We start from the raw sequence: 19,762 nt of genomic DNA, 5'->3' as shown, positions 1-19,762 counted from the left end.
GGCTGAAAAACAGATAAACAACCAGAGCAAGGGCACAGCTCAGCTTCAAAGCCAGTAAAGACATCCAAAAAAAGCCAAAAGGCGTTAAAAAACCCCCCAAAATAACAACATCACATCACCCACCCACCCAAGTACAAGAGCCTTCTTCGGCTTGCTGGTTTTATTAAAGTCATTTGTTATCTTATGGTGGGAAGATGAAAATCCCTAGGATGGTAGGAACCCAAACCCTGTGGGGGTGGGAACAAGGTGTTTGCAACCAGAGGGCTGTGGCAGTGAAGAAGGGTTTGCTGGTAGTGCTTTGCTGATCCAAATTGTTTTTCACAGAGCCATAAGTTTAAACTCTGGGTCCCTGTGACAGACAATTTCCAGGGAATGAAAGGATCTCAGAGGTTTTCTAAAGTGGGGGAGTAACCGAGCCCCTCTCCACCAGCATTCTGTAGCCTCTGGGTTATGGAGTTCCTGCTGTATTTGTGCATCTGCACAGTCATAATTTGCCCCCACACACCCAGGGACTCAGGAGATGAGCTGCTGAGACACAGACAGCAGGGAAATCAAGGGCACAGCTAAGAAAAATCTCCCTTTTCCTCCATTCTGATGGAGTTACACCCATTTTTGCATCCCCTCTCCTGAGATGACATCTCCTGAGAATCCTTGTCCTCCCAGCAGCCACAAATAAACACGAGGCAAAATGTGGCAACAAAAACTGCCTGCCAAGGGCAAAATTATTTTTTTAAAGGAGCTATGAATAGTAGGATGAGTTTTTTTCTTCATGTTCACTTCACGTGCTTTCTTATTATATTTCCAAGTGGGAATATCCCAGGGTTTATGTGCTTGACTGTGCTGATGTGACTTTCAGTGCTGGAACACAACCCTGGAAAATAGTCCACAGAAGGATGGCAGGTGATGCTACCCATGGAGGAGCATCAACCTCTTCTCACAGAACCATTTAGGTTTGAAAAGACCTCCAAGATCATTGAGTCCATCCATCATCCATTACCTCCAAGTCCACCACTGAACCACATCCCCCGTGTCTATGCCTTTTATGGAGTATTTTCACTTTTTTTAAACTTCATTTTCTAGTTTTTTGGACTGCTGCTCAATCCTCATCACCACCAAAAGAGAAATTTTTGCCAGCAAAGCAAGAAGAGGTGAGGGCAACGGCGAGGCAGGCAGGGATCTCACCAAGCAGGGCAGCACATCCCAGTCCCTGGGCAAGGAGAGCAGGGCAGATCCCTGTAAAACAGCCCAGAGCAGCCAGAACAGGTCAGACAAGGAGTCGGGCTGAGCAGCTGAGCTTGGATGCCTTTCCCAAGGAGAGCAGAGGGATCTCCAGCAGGATTTCTCCCAGCTGTTTCTCATGCCCATCCTTGCCCCAGGCTGGGGCTGCAGCATGCCCGAGCTCCCCTCCAGCACAGGCAGCCCAGCCCGGGGGGGCAGGAGGGCTGCAGCCCCCAGCACTGCCCTCCGTGCCCCAGCAGCAGCTGAAAGCAGCAAAATTCTCTCTCATCCTTCCTCAGCTCCCGAGGCAGCCCAGGGGTACAAATCCTTGCATTGACAACCTTGGCGTTCAGAGTGGAGCACATCAGCTGTGAGTTCTGGCACTCGGTTGAGGCAAAGCCTTGGAGTGGAAGCTGCAGAGCGATGCCATGCAGCTGCTCCCTCCCTGCTCACTGGCCTGGGGGCTGGCAGAGTGCTTGAAATGGCTCAGTGCATCCTCTCCCAAAACATATCCAGATAGCACAGCGTTCCTTCACGGCCTTTCTTTAAAGAGAGGAATAAATCACGGGTGGACGTGCATGCAGCCTGCTGTCACTCGTGTGTGTCCGTGGAAAATGAAAGCTCAGAATTCCTACACTTAAATATCTGCACATCCACCTGCCTAAATCCTTGTCTTAGTGCACTCCTGCATCTGTGTCCATGTCCTAAGACCACCCCAAAACTGCTTGGTCCCACTGGAGCAGGAACCTTCTGGCTGCAGGAGCCCCTGAGCTGCTGCTGGGAATGCTCTGGCTCCCAGAGCATGGAGAAATGGCTTTTTTTTCCCACCAAATAAATCCATCCCCCTATCCTGGCTCATGGAAACCTGGCCCTGGAGCAAGTTTGTGTTCACAGCCTGGGGGCAGGGCAGTGCCAGCCCTCATGGTGGCTCCCCGGAGCTCAAATCTTCCAAATTTGCAAACCCTGGGAAACTTCAGCCGGGGTTTATTGGGAGTGACCACAGCCGGCCACGGGAAGCTTTGGCTCCTCTTTCCCAAACGTGGTTTTGTGGGTTGGGGTTATTTTTATCCCCCACCGAGGCTTTAAGGTTTTGTTGTATTACCACTGGGTTTTGGCTGCAGCCACAGCTGGATGCAAGGCTGGCTTCTGGCTTTTTTAGTGACTGGGTTTTCTCTTTGGGAAGCATCTCAGAGGAAACTGGGCTGCAAATGGGATTGTCCAGGATCAGCTGTGGGGTCTGAGAGCTGCCACCAAGGCTGAGGCTCAGCTTGGGCCACGCATAATGCAGCAAGGGTGGACACAGCCTCACATGTACTTCTAAAGAAAGCTCAAAAAGGTTTTACTTCCATATTTTTTTACTTCTTTATTTTGTTGTTGTTGGCCTGTTTAATTTTTTTTTAATGGACAATCAGTTTTAAATTAACTTCAAGGTGTGCAAGACAAAGTATTCATATTTTTCTTTCAGAAGCTGCAGTAAAAAAAAAAGGAACAACAACATTATTTTTGATTCTGGCTGCTTCTAGTCTGCTTTGCTGCTCTCTTTCCTGACAAGTAATTTAAATATTTCCTGGACACTTTTCAGCTCATTTCTTCCCTCTGACACGGACGAAGATCAGATAGAGATGCAAACTTCTATGATCCCAAATCACCTGGCTTGTAAGACAAGGCCATGCTTAATTTAAAAGGAAATGGAAGGTGAGGGGAAGCTCGACCTGCTTTCCACTGCATGGCTGGGGATGGAGCAGAGCCAATGGATTTTACAGAGCCTGCTGATCCTTGGACCCTGCATGGCTGTGTCAGGGGGCACAGGGGGTTCTGCTGCAGCTGCAGGTTCTTGTAAAATGCGTTTGAATGGCAGGGGGTGGCTTGTGCTCGTAGTAGCACCTTGGAACATGCGTATTCCCAAGTTATTCTCCCGGGATTCCAGCTCCTCCTCGGCAGTCCCCTCACGCTCTCCTACGCTGACGCAGGCCAGTTAATTTTGGCTTCCAGAACACACAATAAATAGAAGGAAGGCAACTGAAATAAAACCACATTTCTGTTGGGTTTTTTTTTCCAAGCACTCCTTCGAGCTGCACTGGGGTGCTCCTCTCCATGTGTTGCCACAGGCAGCCCTGGGTGCTTCCATGGAAAGCTCTTTGCATGCAACCCTCCCTTCCCTCCCAGAGCACTCCAGGGAACTGCTCAGACCTCAAAGCACTCTGCACAGGAATAGGATGGTTTTAATAACCCCTCTGATACCAGAGATTTTCTCCCTTGTCAATGAATTCAATCATCAGGTCCTACTGATGATTTTGTCACTGACAAAAATCAGGTATTATTTATGTCAGTGACCCCAAAGCAGGGTTTTTTTCTGCCAAAAAAATTGCATCCTCTCAATTTTAAGACATTTGTGTTTTACTAATACTGAGCAGATATTGGAAACTGCAGTGCTGTAAAGGGCTCAGAAATTATGAGCAATACAAGCAGTACTGAATACCCTGGCAATTCATACATTCAGAACTTCCCTTCTGCTTTCATTCTTTCTATGAACTGTTCGATTTTCTTTGATAAACCAAATACTACAAAATTTTATGCTTCAAAAGTCTTCCCCCTTCCTTTCCTGCTCTTGACACTGTCACTTTTAAAGCGACTGGAAACGCTCCCTGAGCCACCCAACACAAGCAGCTTTGCAAAGCATCCAGAACTAGAATGTGAAAATGAATTGGAAGTCCAAAACTAGGAAAAAAAAAAAGTACAGACCCAGCCCATGCTGTCAGGGTATTTTTCTCTTGACATTTTATTCTGTAAGGACAACGTTACGTCGGTAATGAGAACAGACCATTGTGCATCATTCACTTCAGTAACACAGCAAAGGTGGTTCCAGTTGTAAAAATAAATAATAAATAAGAAAGCAGCTGATATCCCCCGGTAAACACAGCCAGGACAGCAGCCAGAGGCTCAGAGGTGGGACCAGGATGGGGATGGTGGAAGAGCACTCAGAGTAAAATCCCCAAACTGGTCCTTGGTCCCTTGCTCTGCTCAAGCAGCTGTGAAAATCCCAAAGGATGCTGTGCTCTGGCTGTTGCTGGGACAGGGGGGCAAAAGAGAGTTCCTGTGGCAAGGTGTGAGTACCCTTGGGGTAAGGGTCTCCAGGTTTGGTCTTTAGGGATAAGCAGAGCCCTGGAAAGCAGCCCTCAGCAGGGAGCAGCGCTGCTGGCACATTCCCCGGGGCCCAGCACAGGCTTCACAGCACCCACCCAGGCAGCTGCTGCCAGCTGGGATCCACACCTCTCCAGGACCCCAAATTTCCTGCTGAGAGGGACTTTCTGAAGAGCTGCCCCCAGGCCTGGGCTGATGATGTGTCCTGCCACCCCTCCGAGTCACTGAATTCATGGCACTGGTTTCACTCACCCCACGGGTTTCTGCTAAAGTGCTGTGGCTGCAGACTGGTTTCACCATCCCAACACCAAGCCCGATTATAAACCCAGGCAAAGCCCTGAGTTTTCTCTCCCATGTGTGAAAATCAAGGTTTCCATAGAGTTTCTCACCAAAGTGCCTTTTTAACCTCTCTGTTCCCTGCCTAGGACAAGCTGCTGTGTGCTGAGATGCCTTCCACATCTTTAAGGGGAGAGAGGGAACAACCTGGGCTGCAAAGCATCCTTGCACTGCCATCTGTGGTCCTCCAAGCCCTCTAGCAGCTCTCCCTGCTGCTACTGGTGTACCTCGCTCCACAATTGTGCTACAGATCTGTCTGGTCCTCTCAAATTATTACACAGAAAAAGTGGGAGGCATGCTAAGTGCTACAACAGCTAAAATAATTTAATTTGCAAGCTCCTCAGAGCAGGGGACATGCATGTGTGCTTTCAGCAGTGCTCCTCTGATAAATATAGATATAATAATAGCAACAATGATGAAATAAATAACAATAATAAGAATAAAACGTCAGGCACGTGACCTAAGATTAGGTGCAATCTGAAGGTCGTGGAGCTCAAGCGAGGGACAAGAACGTCACTGCACTGGAAGGAGGTGGAAAGCTTCGATGCAGAGCATGCATAGGGCACAGCTGGAGGATCTTGGGATCAGGAGAAGGCAGGCACAGGATCCCTCCAGCTGAAAATGCCACGAAGTCTCGGGACTTTTATCCCGGCCATTCCCCGCGCGTTGGGAGTGGCAGGTTCCCGTGAGCAGGTGGGAGCTCTTGGGTTGTGGATGCTCGGGGCAATCCCATCTCTTTTCCCCGGACTCGCAGCTCAAACCCGAGCTCTTTTCCGTGTCTGCAGGGGGATGCTCCGGGCTCCCACCTGGAGAGGGAGGAACGCCGGGTCCGGCGGCTCCGTGCGGAGCGGGACGCGCTCCAGGTGCTGGGGATCCCGCTAAAATCCCAGAACTTCAGCCAAAACCCCGCGTGGCAAAGCACATCCCACCCTGTGCCTGGCCCCCTGGCTCGTCCCCCCTCGGGGGCTGGGCTCAGGTGTGCGAGCGCTTGCTGGTGCCGCGGCTGGCGGCCTGCTTGCTCATGTCCTGGTAGGAGGCGGATTTCAGGAAGCGGGGGTAGGAGTCCTTCTCCATCAGCGTGCGCGTCTTGGCCTGGGCCTCGTTGAAGCAGGCGGAGGTGGCCCCCGAGAGGTTCTTGCGGGTGATCTCCCTGGTTTCGTGGTCGATGTTCACCTGCAAGGCAGCAGCGCCCACAAATGTTAACTCCTCTCCTATGTCAGGACAAAAACTGCTTTTAATCCGTCTTCAGATGAGGGTGAAGACGCTCACAAACCTTTCTATCCCTTCACGGTTAGGCTCAATTTCTCTTCCAGCATTAAAGAGCCAGTTGTGATGGAGCACACGATGTTAGAAATTAAAGCTCTCATGAACAAGAGCGCATCTTCCCACTGATCCAAAAGCGCTTTAACAAAACCCAACAGGATATTTTATTCCTTTCCCACCCTATTTGATGCCACCAGAAAATGGTCTCACCTCCCTGGGCGCCTCACTTTGGACAAACTCCTCGAAGATCCTGTTGGCTTTGGAGGCCAGCTTGGTTTTCGACCGGGTCTTTTTGAAGTCCTCGCATGCCAGCCAGAAGTCGAGGTTCTCCTCGCTGAATTCAGTCTTCAGGAAGGTGTGGAAGGCATTTACCCCACCTGGGGAGGGGAGAGAAGAGCAGTTAATGGGACAGAAGGCAGGGAGGAAGAGGACCAGCAGCAGACACTGCCTGGCGAGCTGAGCCCTGGGAGCTCACATCGTGACATCTGCAGATTTCCTTTCCCTCCGGGCAAATTCCACCCTCTGAGATACTGCTAATTGGCCTCTAGACTCCAATAAAATCCTTTCCCACAGACAAGTAATCCTCTGGTTTTTATTTATCTGACCTTTCTGTAATGAGGCTTCAGAGTATTTTCTTTACAGCTTCAGGAAAGAGCCAATTCTACCTAAGGAGAAGCGCGCTGACGCATCGGAACGCTGCAGGAGCCGAGCAGCGGTGCCTTGGTTTTGGTTTCTCAGCTGAAATCCGGGGGGAACGAGATGCTGAGGACAGGAGAGTAATTGCAGCAAGGATTTCAAAGCTGCGCTGGGAGGGTGGATTAAGTTACAAAGCTGGAGATGCTCATTAGCCATCATAGCACGTGAGGAAGACTGGGAGAAGAAATAAACTTGGCTCCAGACTAGCACTGTGGAAGGACTTTGTCTGGCTGGGGAAGAGCTTTTAAGGTAGACAATTACTTTTGAATTAAAATTTGTTGCTTCTGCCATTGTGCAGAGCCCAGTGTAAGGAGGGGGTGATGTGTGGGGCTGGAAAAGAGGTCCCACCTCTAGGTCTGGAGGAGCTGCCTGCAAAGGGGAGAGGGAGACAGCACCTCACAGGAGCCCTGTGCATCACAGACCCACAGCTGATATCAGAGGGAGGAAAGGCCAGGGTTATTCAGTAAAACAGCTGAATTCCTTTCCCCCTGTGGAGGAGCCATCCCCAGGGGCATAGGACAGACAGACAGAGGGCAGCAATGCAGTTGTCTGGACAAGCCTGAGGCGAGGTGGCTGCATCGCTGTTCCCACCAGACACCCAGGGCAGACACTGCCTTCTCCCGAGTGTGGAGAAAGGGTGCCTTGGGAATACCATGACATTCCCCCACAGGCTGCTCCTCATGGGATGCCCGTGGCAACACTCCTGTCCCAAGGCAGCAGTGAGACAACACTTCTGCCTCCCAAAAACACGCAGCCAGGAGGAAAGGGCACGGCTTCATGGGGCAGGCAATGAGCCCTGTGCCTCAGATCTGGGCAGGAAAGGGATCTCTTTCTAAATCCTAAAACACCTCATTTGAGGAGGAGGCGAGATTTCATCATGCACTGACTTCAGTCATACAGCTCACTACGAGTACATTTGTCCCACACGCTCTCACCAAGAGAAGAAAACAAGACGCTACTCACTTTTGCTCTTGAGAAGTTGGTCAAAGGACTCCCTCCACTCCAGCACATCTCGGGAGGAGTCTCTGGAAAAGACAAAAGGATGTAAGGCTCACTGTCCAGCGGTGAGGGATGGGAGCACTTCAGTTGTGCAGCTCCATCAATGGGAGACAGCGGCATTCAGCAGGAAACCAAAGCCAGAGGCCAATATCCATTACCTGTGGGCTCTCTTTCCTCTCTCCTCCTTTTGTTTTACCTTCCCTGATGCCTCACCCGACCTCAGCTCCATGCTGCTGGCCAGGAGGTTCTCTAGGGGCTGCTCAGAAAAAACCTTTTCTACCGATACAAGTCCAGCAGGTTCTCTAGGGAATGCTCACAAGAGCCCTTTTCTGCTGGTGCTGGTCCAGCAGAGTCCCCTCTGCAGGAAGACCCCCTGCCCTCAGCAGCAATATTTAGTGTTCTGTGTTTAATGCTGCCGGCATTCCCTAGGGATCCCAGCCACCAGGAAGCGCAGGAGCCCCGCGGGTTCCTTGCCTCTCGCCAAGGCCCTGCTCTCTGTGCCTAATGCCAGAGCATCCGTTCCCCCGTCGGATTTTATAAGCGCTGGAGCTGGGAAGTGATCCGCCTTCCCGGCCCGCCTGGGTGGGACTATGTGGAGGGGGAGCTGTGCTCTCTGCTGCGCAGATGGGCAGGAGCATCCCTCGGGAAAGAAAGGCTCATCCACGGGGACCTGGCCCGGGCTGAACCTGGGGCAGAGCAGTGCTTGGCTTACCTGCGCCTAGAGCCCAGCTGCAGCTTGCTGGAGCTCCCCGTCTTGTGTCCCAGCTCGGGTTTATGAAGCAGGATGCCCAAGCGGGTCTTCAGATCCTTGGCTCTGGAAGGGAGGGAGGGAGGGAGGGAAATGTGGGATCGCTGGACCATCAGTCTGCTGGGCCACCCCCTCCGCTGGACCCTACGGGCTCGGGGGCACAGCCCTCGCTCCCCAGCTTCAGCCGCTTCTTTGCTCTCTGGTGTGTGAAATAAACGCTCCCCACTTGCTTTTCTTGCTCCCTGGCAACCGCGCTCGGCAGCGCATTAAGCCTGGGGGACTGTTTTCTCCTGCTCGCTTCCCAGGCAGAGACACATGGAATATAAAGCACGACGAGCTCTTTCCTCTGGGGCAGGTAACAGAGCAGCTGCTGAGTGCCCAGCTGGAGCCCCCCCAGCTCCCCGGAGCTAACCTGGATCCTTTTCCCATCCCACTCTCCCGGCAGCGCTCCCCTGGAAAAAACACAGCGATTCCTTTCCGCTCGGCAGAGCGGGAGCGTCTCGCTGCTGCCAGGCTGCCGCTCCCCTGCTCTCTTTTTTTGGGGTCCCCAGGAGCCTGTCACCGGGCCGTGGAGAGGGCAGCGCTCCGCAGCAGCGCCATCCACCTACCCCATGCCTTCAGGAGGCAGCGGCAGCCCCGATGCTCCTGTGCCAGAGGCTGGGATGCTCCTGCCGTGTCCCCGCGGCTCCGCTGCGAGGGCACGGAGGAAGCGCCTCCCTAGCGGGAGGTGTCTGCGGCAGCAGGGCAGGAGAAGCGGCTCCTGTGTGTCCCCAGGGTGCCCCCGAGGGGACAGGCGGCGTGTGGCCCGGCTGCTGTGTGCGCGGCTCGTTCAGGCGTCCCGAGGCGCCCGTACAAAAATAAGGGGTTTAAATGTCAAGCCGGCAGCGTGGGGCTTTGCAGGAGGAGCAACATGTCACTTAACAGTTCAGCCGTGTTGGCAAAAATACTCCTGCTGCTGTCAACTCGGAGCAAGTTGTGCAGAGGCAGAGGAGCCCTGGTGTGTTTGTACAGCCCTGTCCAGCCTCCTCTCCCTCCGCTTGTTTCACCTCCGTGCTCCTCTCAGGGGAGCAGAAGGGATGCAGCCGCAACAAATCACTTCGCTGCGTGTTTGCTCGAGGTCTGCGCCCCAGTTTCTACCCTAACATCACATCCGCAGCAGCAGAGGCCGGTCCAGGCGCATCTTTTCCAGCGAACCCTCTGCCTCCCAGAAGCGCCTTACCTTTCCAGGCAAGTGATGGGGAGCGCGGCTAAGCCCCGGCACATGCTGAGAGCTGGGCACCCAGGCATCCAGCAACTCATCGGCTCCTCCCGGGGGTGGCAGCGGGGTGCAACAGGCGGCTGCGGCCCCGCCGGCCCCGCGGTCTGTGCTGGCGGCTGCAGCAGCGGCGCGGAGCCGCGCTTTATATCGGGTGGGAGGCGGGAGAGCGGGGAGGGGGACCCAGCATCGCTCCAGCCTCCAGCCAACCAAAAGCTGCTCAGAAGATAAGGGCTTAGGTAAGTTTGTGTGTGCTGGTAAAGGAGGGGGGGAGTGGGAGGCCCAGGCTCGTCCTTGAGCATCACAGTCATAGCCGCTTCCTCGAGAACAGGAAAAAAACAGGCTCGTTTCCACCGACGTTTGGAGCCTGCTGAGTAACGCCGGGTGGGAGAGCGAGGGGCAGGACAGACGCTGCAGCGCTCGGCGAGAGTCGTCAGCTCCATCCCGCTGCTCCATCCCGAGGGCTTCCAAACCTCCCCGCACTTGCAGCAGGCTCTGCCCGAGTGGTTTAAGCAGCCCAGCAGGGTCGGGAGGGTTTGTGCTTCCTGCGGCCATTCGATCCAGATGGAGCAGAAGGGTGTGATGTTTGCACTTCCCTCCTAATGGCACTGCCAGTTCACAGCTGGAATATATAAGGGACAATGTCTGGCCCTGTGTGCTGGCTGGAATTGCACTTCTTCATCACAAATTCCCTGCTGGGTGTGTGGTGGAGAAAGGAAGGGAAGGGAAGGGATGCACATCAAAGAGAGCCAAAACCTGGGAAAGCATCTGATAATGGAGGATCCTGCTGAGACCTGAAAATTGAAAGGATTTTAAAAGCCGGGGAGAAGTCGGAAACTGGAGGGGAAGGACTGAGCAAGCAAGGGAGAAAGATGAAGAGAAAAGGTTAAACCAGTGCACACCAGCAAACCCCGGGGTCTGGTGCTACAAAAACGAGAGGCTCATGACAACCAACAGGTGCCCTGTGCTGAGGTCAGGCTCACACAGGATCCCAGAGCTGCCCTCCCTGCAATTCCCCAGCTCAGTGGCTCTGGAAGGGAGTGACCTTAAACCCTCCTGCTCATGGCCAGCCAAGCACAAGGCCACAGCTGCCATTTCCACTCCTCATCCTCTCCCTTCCTCCCTGCTATTCCCAGCTCAGACATTTTTCCAGAGCTCAAGTTGTCTCCTACCCTTGCTGCCTGCATTCATCACACACAGCACATTGCCAGAGCATCTTTCCCTTTGCCAGAGCATCCTTCCCAGGAGAGGTGAACTGTGCCAGGAGAGTGGCAGCACGAAGCCATCTCGGCCCTGGGCCAGGGAGAAAGGCTCCTCTCAAGCTGCCTTTGGGAGCAGGAGCATGAGGATATCTGGGTGGGGGACTTTGGGAGGAGCACGAGGTACCTCAGCCCCACTGAGCAGTAAAGGAGAGGCCTATCTTTCTCTCATCACTTAGAAAAAGCCACAGCATGGTCTTGCTCATGGAAAGACAGGAAAGATGCATCAGGACTAATGACTGAACACACACTTTTAGCTCCTGTCTCAGCTGTAATGTAAGAGCAGCCTCTTTCCTGATGGCTCTGGGGGTTTTCACTCAAATAATCCAATTTAAACCTTTTTGGTTCGCAGATATTCAGCCACAGATAAATGGCTGGAGCTACACGAAGCTCTTATTCATGTCTTCTCTGTGCCTTCAAATCATGATTAGAGCTGTGATCCTCTCTGTGGATTCAAGGGAAGAAATGGAAGAGTAAATGGCTGTAAGGTTGCCTTTGCCTGTACAGCTGCTGAGAAGGTCTGTGCACACCCACAGCATGGACAGTGCTTGGGAGCAGTTTTGGAAGTGCTTGGCCACACCATGCTGGGAGCACTGGTGTCACAGCAGCAGTGCCACATGAACGTGGGCACAGGCTCCTGGTACCCACAGGGAAGCCACACTCAGCTGCTCCAGAGTCACTGAATGGCCAGGGTTGGAAAGGAGATGTGGAGATCATGCTAAAATAGGTTGGCACTCACTCTCCAGCCTCAGCAGGTGACCAGAGGGTTTAGGGTGGCAATGCCCCTTCTCCTCATCACCTGCGTCTCCGTCTCCTCCCTGGTTTTCCACAGAAATGCTGTGGAAATGTTCACCTCTGTCCCTTTCCCCTCTTGAACTGCAGCCCATCCTCCCACCTGAAGATCTGCAAAGTCACAGGATGCTCTGGTAACTCTCCCTGGTGTTTGAGGCATGGTGTGAGCAGGTCAAGCCAAGAGGAAAACCTCCAGGAGCCTGGACACGTGTTGCAGGCACACGGGACAGATGATTTCTGGCTGTAACTCCATGGTGCCTGGCACAGCCACTGTGCTGGAACCACGTGCTGCTTGAAGCAGCCAGGCAAATGTAACTGTGGCAAAAACACAGCTGGGATGGCGACTGGTGAGAAGCACAGGGGATGTGAGCCAGAGCAGAGAAACTCTGCACATCTCTGAGATTACAGCCTGCTAAACCCCCCCTCTTTGCTTCAGGCCCTGTCTCCCTGCTGCTTTTCCCCAGAGAAATAAAGTGCATTGGACAAGTGTGTGTGTGGTTTTACCTTGTCCCCTGTGGCAGGTTTTGAAGCTCTGGGCTCAGGTGAGGCCAAGCTGGCAGCGAAGCAGAGGTGAGGAACTGCCCATGGTGAGAGAGAGAGCCCTGTACAAGCCCAGGGAAAGGAAGGAGTCAGGCAAAGGCTGTGTCTTTTTGGGCACCACAGCGGTTCAGCCAGAAGAGGCACAAAGCCAGAGGGAATGCCACGCTCACAGCAGGGTGTTTGATCCAGACTGTGGCTCTGGGACACAGGGCAGTGCCAGACCCACGTGTGCAGGTCTGAGCCCAGGCACAGGAGTGGGATTGGGCTATTCCAGCAAACTCCTCCTCACCAAGGCTGGGACAGACCCTCTGCCCACTGTGCCACAGCCACCAGGCCCCTGCACAAGCCACCCTCTGACCCCTTGGGCAGCTATTTTGGCTCTCCCCTCCGATGGGGCTGTTCAAGGACAGGCAGCTGGCCAGTATGGGCTGCACTAGGTGAGATATTTCATAGTGCAGAGCTCTTCCCAGGGTTATGCAACAGCCTCTCAGCCCAGCCCCATACATGTACTCAGATGTCTTCATGCTGCTCTGTATCTAATTTAATTACGTGCTTCCTGTCTCATTTAGCTTAGCAGCCTCCCGCGGCTCCGGCTCCGTTGCCTCCATTATCAGCCCTTGTTTTGGAATACAAAAATCTCATCTGTGTCGCAACGCCTGGGGCCAGGCTCCCTTCCCAGAAGCGTGCCACAGCCTTGCCAGCACCAATCCAGCTCCCATCCATAGCAGTTTCATTTCCAGCAGCAAGGTCCTGGCAGCGCAGGCAGGTGCTCAGCTGCCTGCTGAGGCTGGCCTGGGCTGTGAAGGCACCCACAGCCACCCTTAGCAGCATTTGGGGGGTCCAGCCACTGCCTGGCTTCACCCTCGGCAGCAAAACTCGCCCCATCAACCCCAGGGATTGCTGCTGAGGGTTCTGGGTGGGTGTTTGCAAAATGCCAGCAACTTTGGAAAGCACAGAAACAAAGGGTTCAGCCCCAAACTACAGAAATGGGGTGGGGAATAGGAAAACAAGGATTTAGTGTCAGGGTGCAAAGTGCCCCAGTGCACAGTCAAGCTCTGGCAGCGGTATTTTTGTATTTTTATACTGTATGACTGGAATAAGGAGAAGATACAGAAATAGATTGGGAAGGGGAGGAAGGGAGAAGGAAGAGGGGAAGAGCCAAGGCCGAGCTGTGCTGTTGGGGTCTCACTGCATCACCAGGCAGGCTCACCAAGGAGTCTGTCCCGATTTCTCCTAAACCAGCGGGGAACCACAGAGGTGGCAATCGGGAATGGTCAAACCTGAAGGTGCTCCAGTAGAGCCTGCCATGAAATCAGGGAGGTGCTGAATGCAAAGGAGCAGAAACAGGAGGTTTAAAGGCCCTGCTCATGGTGCCTAGCCCCTTCCTCCACCTGCAAGCTGTTGATAAGCCCTGGATTTCTTTAAGGAGAGAAGTCAGCCAGGGAGATGGGAATGGGATGGAGGCTGGTGCTGTGCAGGCAGGAGTGCAGTGATGGGGACAGGTTTAGTGGTGGGCTTGGCAGTGCTGTGTCAATGGTTAGACCTGATGATCTCAGAGGTCTTTTCCAACCTGAGAAATTCTATGATGGTGCCAGGAAGGAGCAGGGAAGCTGCCAAGGCTGAGACAGCAGCCAGGCATTTGCAAGTGGTCCCTAAGTAGCCACATTGCAGCTGGATCTCAGCCCTGGGCACGGCTTATGGGACAGGGACCGTCAGGGGCAGCTGTGGGACACCATATCCCTGTGGCTGCAGGAGAGCCTGGCTCCATCTGTGCCTGCCCAGCCCATGCCAGGACATCCCAGCTGCCCATGCAGGACCCCTCACCCTGGCCCTCGGGGTGTTTGATGGATTCCCAACGTGCCACGTTCACATGCAGCACGGGAGGAAATAGCTGCTCTGGAAATTTGTAGCAGTGCGGAAAGAGATTATTGAAATAATATTAAAAAAGAAGTAATAATTAGAATTACAAATGAGGTTTTGGAGGGGCAGCTGTTATCCACTCTGCTCACGTGCTTGCTTTGCACAGCTGCACAGGGAGAGGTAGCTGACAGCAGGTACTTTTAATCTTCCCTTTCCGTTCCCGGCACCTGCTTTTTAAAGCCACTGAACAGCCAGGAAAAAAAGCTAAAAGATGATGGCTAAATATATCCTAACTAAGAGGAGAGACAGAGCAGCACTAATGGCAGATCCTTCCTTGGATGCATTCAAATTGGTTTGGCTCGGAGACAGGCTGAGGGAAGAAGCAGCAGATTAAAAGGAAAAACAGTAGAAGAAGGGATTTAGGGGAAAAAACAAGGGGGATAGAAAGAAGCCAGAGGGACTGGTAAATTCCACTACACCCATTTCCAGAGGAAAATAAGCCCATTTAGTTTTTGCTTTTAAGTGCAACCCCGGGCAGACCACAGAGCAAACACTCACCTTCCACAGGGAGAGCGAGCTGTGCACCAGGCAAGGCGAGAGCCCTCAGTGTGCCCAGGGCCAGATGAGATCCAGGTCACTGCTTTTCCTGCTGGCCAGACCTGCTCAGGAGATGCTCAGCCCTCCCTCACTGAAGCCCCACATGGTTTCTGCATTAAATCTCTCACCATGCAATTTCCCACTAAAACCTAGCCCTGCCTCAACTGCCCTGCTCCCTGCTGATGCCCCCTCTTCCCCCCTTGCTAGCCAGGATTGCCCTCAGATGCTGCCTGACCCTTCCCCAGCAACCCCAGGCTCCTCCAGACCCCCCAAACTGGCCCATGACCGGCTGGTGACTCTCACCCTTCTCCTGCTCATCCCTCCCTGGTTTATCCCATAAGGATGAAGCAAGCTGAGGCCCAGGTGTGAGCTGCCTGCTGGAGCACAGGGTTGTTTTTTACAGCCTGGAGAAAGCTCTTCGTTTGTTGTTTGCTCTTCATGACCTGATCATACTCTATCCATCCACACTCCTCCCTTTCCCAGAAGCTTTTGCATCCCCCACCGCTGCTCCTGGTGCAGGGAAGAGGCTCAGCACTTGTTTCCACCTCTGGCCACGATGGGTTTGGGATTTGGGGCAGGGAATCTATCGTGGGCAGCGGTGGGGTGTGCTCAGAGAAGGACAGCAATGTGCCGCTGGAAGGATCTTGGGATTTTCCTTCCTTGTAGGCCCTACTGGCACATTTCTGACTCATCCCCCCAAACTGGACCCATGGGGAACCTGGTTCCAAATTTCCCCAACTGAGCCACGGAGCCAATACATCTCCACTCTGCTGCCCCATCCAGTGTGTCTGCACCAGTGAAACCAGGGGCTGAGGAGAAACAGCTCCTCCTCTGCAATTTGGCTGGGAGACACCCCTCCATCCCCGGGATTGCAGCTTTTCAGACACTCAGGCAGAGCACAAATAATCTCAGGCTGTTTATTACGTCCTCGGGGTGTCTATACAGAAGGGGTGTAACACTGCACAACGTGGTGACACGACTCGGTGGGGAATGGTCACCAGAGGGGTTTGTGGCGTGGCTGAGGAGCTCCTGCAGCCTCCCAGGGAGGGGGAGCCTGGCAAACAAGCAGGGGGAATGCAGGGAGCCAAGCCCAAGCCTTTCCCTGAGCAGGAAGGGATCAGACTGAACAGCCCCCGTGGCCTGCCCGAGCTGCTCCTGTTGATACCTCCCCACACCAGCAGCACCTGGGCACTGCAGAGGTGGCAGCTGCAGCAGCAGGATCTCACAGAAATAAAAACGTGGCAGAGGGAAGCACTTTTGAGCTGTTCTTTCTACCTGGTGGCTCACTCCTGGGTTCACTGCGTGCAGCAGAGCCATCCCCAGTCTCTTCTGAGCCACCCACGAGTTTATTTCCAGTGGAATGAGATATCTTTGTTATTTCAAGCAGCCTTGGTGGGCGCTTTGGCTGGTAGTCAGGTCCTCAAGGGGACACTGCCATCCCACCAAGGTGGAGGTGCCAAGGAGCTTAAGGACAAATGAGCTCTGATTTGGGTAGAGGAGCTGGGGAGAGAGGTTATAAAAAGATGAGATCTTCAGTCGTGGTTCTTAAGGAAGGGGGAATCTACCCCAGGGTGTGCTCGTACCCTGCTCTGTTTGCTGCCAGGGGTCCCGTGGAGGTCTGCAGGAGCAAACACGGCAGCAGGTGCCTCCTTCCCCTCACTCCTGTTCAGCTGGAGGCTGCAGGCATTGTCAGAGCACCATGAAGACATTCCTCTCAGGATAACGCTCTTATCTCCTCTGGAAATGCAAAGCTGAGCAGCTCCTCATCCATCATGTTTTAGAGCCAGCCTGGGGCGAGCAGCACATGAGGCAAACTGGGAGGTGTGGGGCTACTTGAGACAAACAATTCACAGCACAGCTGGTCCCCAGAGCTCCCTGGTCCCTCCAGGAGCAGGCACTGCCTTTTCTCCCGCGCCTTTTCGCCAGGAATGTTGGATGTTTTTGGTAACAATCTCATCCCCCTCTGCCACCTCCCTCCCACGGCCTCAGTTCCCTGAACTCCGCTGAGTTCAGCGCAGCCCCAGATTAGAGGCACGCTCTCCTGTAAAGCCAGGAGGAGGCACAGAGCACAATGACTGACTTTGCCGAGCAAATACAACCCACACACCTTTATTGAGACTATTTTTATAAACCAGAGAGCCACGGGGGTGCCCAGCTGTGAGTGACCCCAGCACGGCTGCCCTCTACCCTAGCCAGCCCCTGCCACAAGCACTGCATGTGCAGCGTGCACGGAAAAAGGAGAAAAAGAAGGAAGACAAAAGACTTGGGGACAAGACGAGCCTCTGCAAAGCCCAAGGGGTGCGTGGTAGAGAGAAGCATTCTGGTCTAGCAGCAAAATGAACTTTAATTCCAGTTCTGGGATATAATGCTACGATGCCAGAAAGAGCACAGCACCAAAGAAAGAGACAACTGCAGCAGCCCCAGGGATGAAAGACAATGCAGAAATGATGTGAAACGTTTTTTTCTTATATAACAGGCAAGGAAGAGCTCTTAGGAGCTTTACAGTGGCAGTAGGAGGCATGTAGGAGGGAGATGGCATGACCAGAGATGAGTGTCTGGGGAAGGGAAAGGCAAAGAAGAGAGGAGAGATGGATGGGGATGGAGGAGAGGCAAACAGGGGGAGGTTAGGGGAGACCCAGGCTCAGACAGATGAGGACAAACAGTGCTGGTGGACAGGAAAGTTTGGAGTGCTTCAAGGAGGAGGAAGAGGAGGAGGGAAGACAACCAGGACAGGACAGAGGAGAGAGGATTTTGGGGGAGGCCCCCAGGTAGGGGAGAGCTTGCACTGATGGGTGAGAGGCACTCCAGGACTGGCATGAGGTATGCTTTGCTATTGCTCTGAATGCTGTAAACATTTTGGTTTTGTGTCTATCAGTGAACATTCAGTTCAGTTTGATACATGTGCTCTTAGGGGTAACTGGAAGCTTAGCAGAGTTTTACGTCTCTTACTACTACTCGGACTTAGACACGAGGCAAACACAACACTGGCTAAAGATCTCAGTTTATGTCATTTATGCCTAATTCTCCTATTTTAACATGCACATCTATGTCTCAGAAAAGCTTCTCTAGTAAAGGACACTAAATAAGATACAGATGAAGTCACATGCACTCTCATCCACCCACACCCCCAGACACACACAGCAATTTCCCCCTCCCCTGCTTAGCCTGGCAAGACTTTGCCCTTCACACTCCCCAGCATGGACAGCAGGGACCCCTTGGTGCATTAGTGAGTCCACCAAAAGTGATGGAAAGCATCCCAAGCCTGGCTGATGGACCAAAGCAGGAGAAACTTTAGATGGATTAGTGTTCTACATCTGATCCTGGAGTTAGCACCACCTGAAGCTCATAGAAAAGGGAAAGGAAATTTGTGAACTCTTTTTCCCTTCTGCCATCAAACTACCCGGGAGCTGACTGGGTACATGCCAGAAAACAGAACAAAAAGAACTGAGTGAACCAATTTTTTTCCCCTCTCTTCATGTAATGGCACACTTTAACGCTGCTCCAAAGAGGAGGAAAATTTTGGAGGTGTGTGCTTGTGGAGAGGGGAAATGGGTTTGTAGGTTGTGAATATCTCTTTCACACCAGGAAGAGATGAATCAAGGATAGGATATTTGTCCTTGATGGGGATTAGTCACCACTCAGCTCTTTCCAAAGCTTTGGCTCAGTCATTATTTCCTTGATCAGCCCCTGGTTTAAGGGGTAGAGCTACAAGCTGCTTATTTTGATTCACTTCAGAACGGCATTTGTCATAAAAGAAGCAGCTGGTGCCATTTTCTTGTTTAAGAAAAAACAGAATTTTACTTTAAATAACTAGTCTGCTTTCCTTCCAGAGAGACAAACTGCAAGAGCAGCAACAAAAATAACTGTGGTAGACTCACATGCCTCAGACAACACTTTTGCTCCACTCTGTGTTCTAGGATGCTATTCCCAATGGAAGGGCCTTATCTGACACCAATTTAATGGGGAAAACTCTTCTCCTACACCAGCCAGCCTGATTCCAGCTCCTGTCACCACTGCAGCAATGGCATCTCCAGCTGTGCCCTGCTCCAAGCAATTCCCCAGGTGGATGGAGGAGAGAAGGGAGCTTGGATTTACAGGGTGTTGGCCACTTTGAAGTCTTCCCACGAGTCCTGATGTGAAATGAAAGGACAACAGCACCAACGCTGCTGGAGGATCTTGCAGAGGGATGGATGGAGTCACACTCTGAACACGACGAGGGTTTGTGGCCACCAGGGGAGCCTGGGGATTGTCCCCACTCACATTCCTCGACACAAGCATCTCCTTCCTGCTGTGCCCCCTGGCCTGGCTGTCTCTGTGACCCTCCCCAGGATGTGCAGAGCCTTGTCTGGGGAGCCTCAGCTGGCACTAGAGGTCAGCACCAGCCAAGCCCGCTCAGGTCTGTCTGGAGAGAATACCACAAGGCAGTTGTTTGCTGCAGTGGCCTTCTGCCTTCTCTTTAAAAGCCCTGACTGCTTAAGCCTCCTGCTGCTGGCTCTCACATCCTGGGCCGCTCTGGGATGCTTTTTGCACTTACAGGCAAAAGGAGGGTGGAAAGGAGGAAGGCAGGGATGGACAAGGTGGCCTCCCTTCAGCACCTGCAATACTTGTTGGATGCCACAGTGCTGGGAAGCTGAGCTGTGGGATCACTGGGTGAAACTGGGACCACAGGCTGCTACCTTCAGATTTTAGCTTTTATATTTTTCAAATCCTGTTCTGCAATAGTGCATGACTCTAAACTCCATATAGAGTGTTAGCCACTGTCTTCACATTTTGGTCAGACAAAACGATCCCTCTAGGCCTGAAACTCAAGGACACCCTAAAGCCCCAGGCCCTGAAAAGTATAAAAAAAAAGTGAATTGGGGGAGAGCAAACTGGGGGAATATGACTTCATTACCTGAAGCTGTAATTGGAGGATTAACCCCGATATGTAAATGGACCAAACTTAGAATTGTCTGAAAAACTTGTGACCATCATCCAGCCTGGGTGTAGCCTCTGGGAGGCTTCTGACTGCCCAAGGTGTGCCTGTTTAAGGCCTTTAATAAATACCCACTTTTATTC

The 19,762-nt window shown here is 52.8% G+C and overlaps 1 protein-coding gene and 1 long non-coding RNA gene across 2 annotated transcripts; both read right to left on the bottom strand.

The window, feature by feature from the left end:
- Positions 1-3,979: 3,979 nt before the first annotated feature.
- Positions 3,980-9,991, bottom strand: LOC106852243 (regulator of G protein signaling 16). Its single transcript, XM_014874723.2, has 5 exons — positions 9,621-9,991; positions 8,366-8,467; positions 7,618-7,679; positions 6,169-6,335; positions 3,980-5,868 (listed from the first exon to the last, which is right to left on the bottom strand). The coding sequence occupies exons 1-5, from the start codon at positions 9,965-9,967 to the stop codon at positions 5,668-5,670; spliced, it is 879 nt and encodes a 292-aa protein (XP_014730209.2). The 5' UTR covers positions 9,968-9,991; the 3' UTR covers positions 3,980-5,667.
- A 327-nt stretch (positions 9,992-10,318) lies between these two features.
- On the bottom strand, positions 10,319-14,802 carry LOC148222878 (uncharacterized). The gene is made up of 3 exons (XR_015805548.1): positions 14,666-14,802; positions 12,212-12,309; positions 10,319-10,450 (listed from the first exon to the last, which is right to left on the bottom strand). It is a non-coding gene; the product is annotated as an uncharacterized LOC148222878 (long non-coding RNA).
- Positions 14,803-19,762: the final 4,960 nt, after the last annotated feature.

This window comes from Sturnus vulgaris, chromosome 9 (assembly GCF_052056855.1).
Source record: "Sturnus vulgaris isolate bStuVul1 chromosome 9, bStuVul1.hap1, whole genome shotgun sequence".
Lineage (NCBI taxonomy): Eukaryota > Metazoa > Chordata > Aves > Passeriformes > Sturnidae > Sturnus > Sturnus vulgaris.
The sequence above is the reverse complement of the archived record's forward strand: the minus strand, read 5'-3'. Positions and strand labels throughout refer to the sequence as shown.

Excerpts from the sequence above, each read along its gene's own strand:
- LOC106852243 (XM_014874723.2), bottom strand. The coding sequence starts at position 9,967 with ATGACTGTGATGCTCAAGGACGAGCCTGGGCCTCCCACTCCCCCCCTC. Across the intron at positions 8,468-9,620 it reads CCCATCACTTGCCTGGAAAG|AGCCAAGGATCTGAAGACCC; the intron begins GTAAGGCGCTTC and ends CCTCCCTTCCAG. Across the intron at positions 5,869-6,168 it reads AAAGTGAGGCGCCCAGGGAG|GTGAACATCGACCACGAAAC; the intron begins GTGAGACCATTT and ends GCTGCCTTGCAG.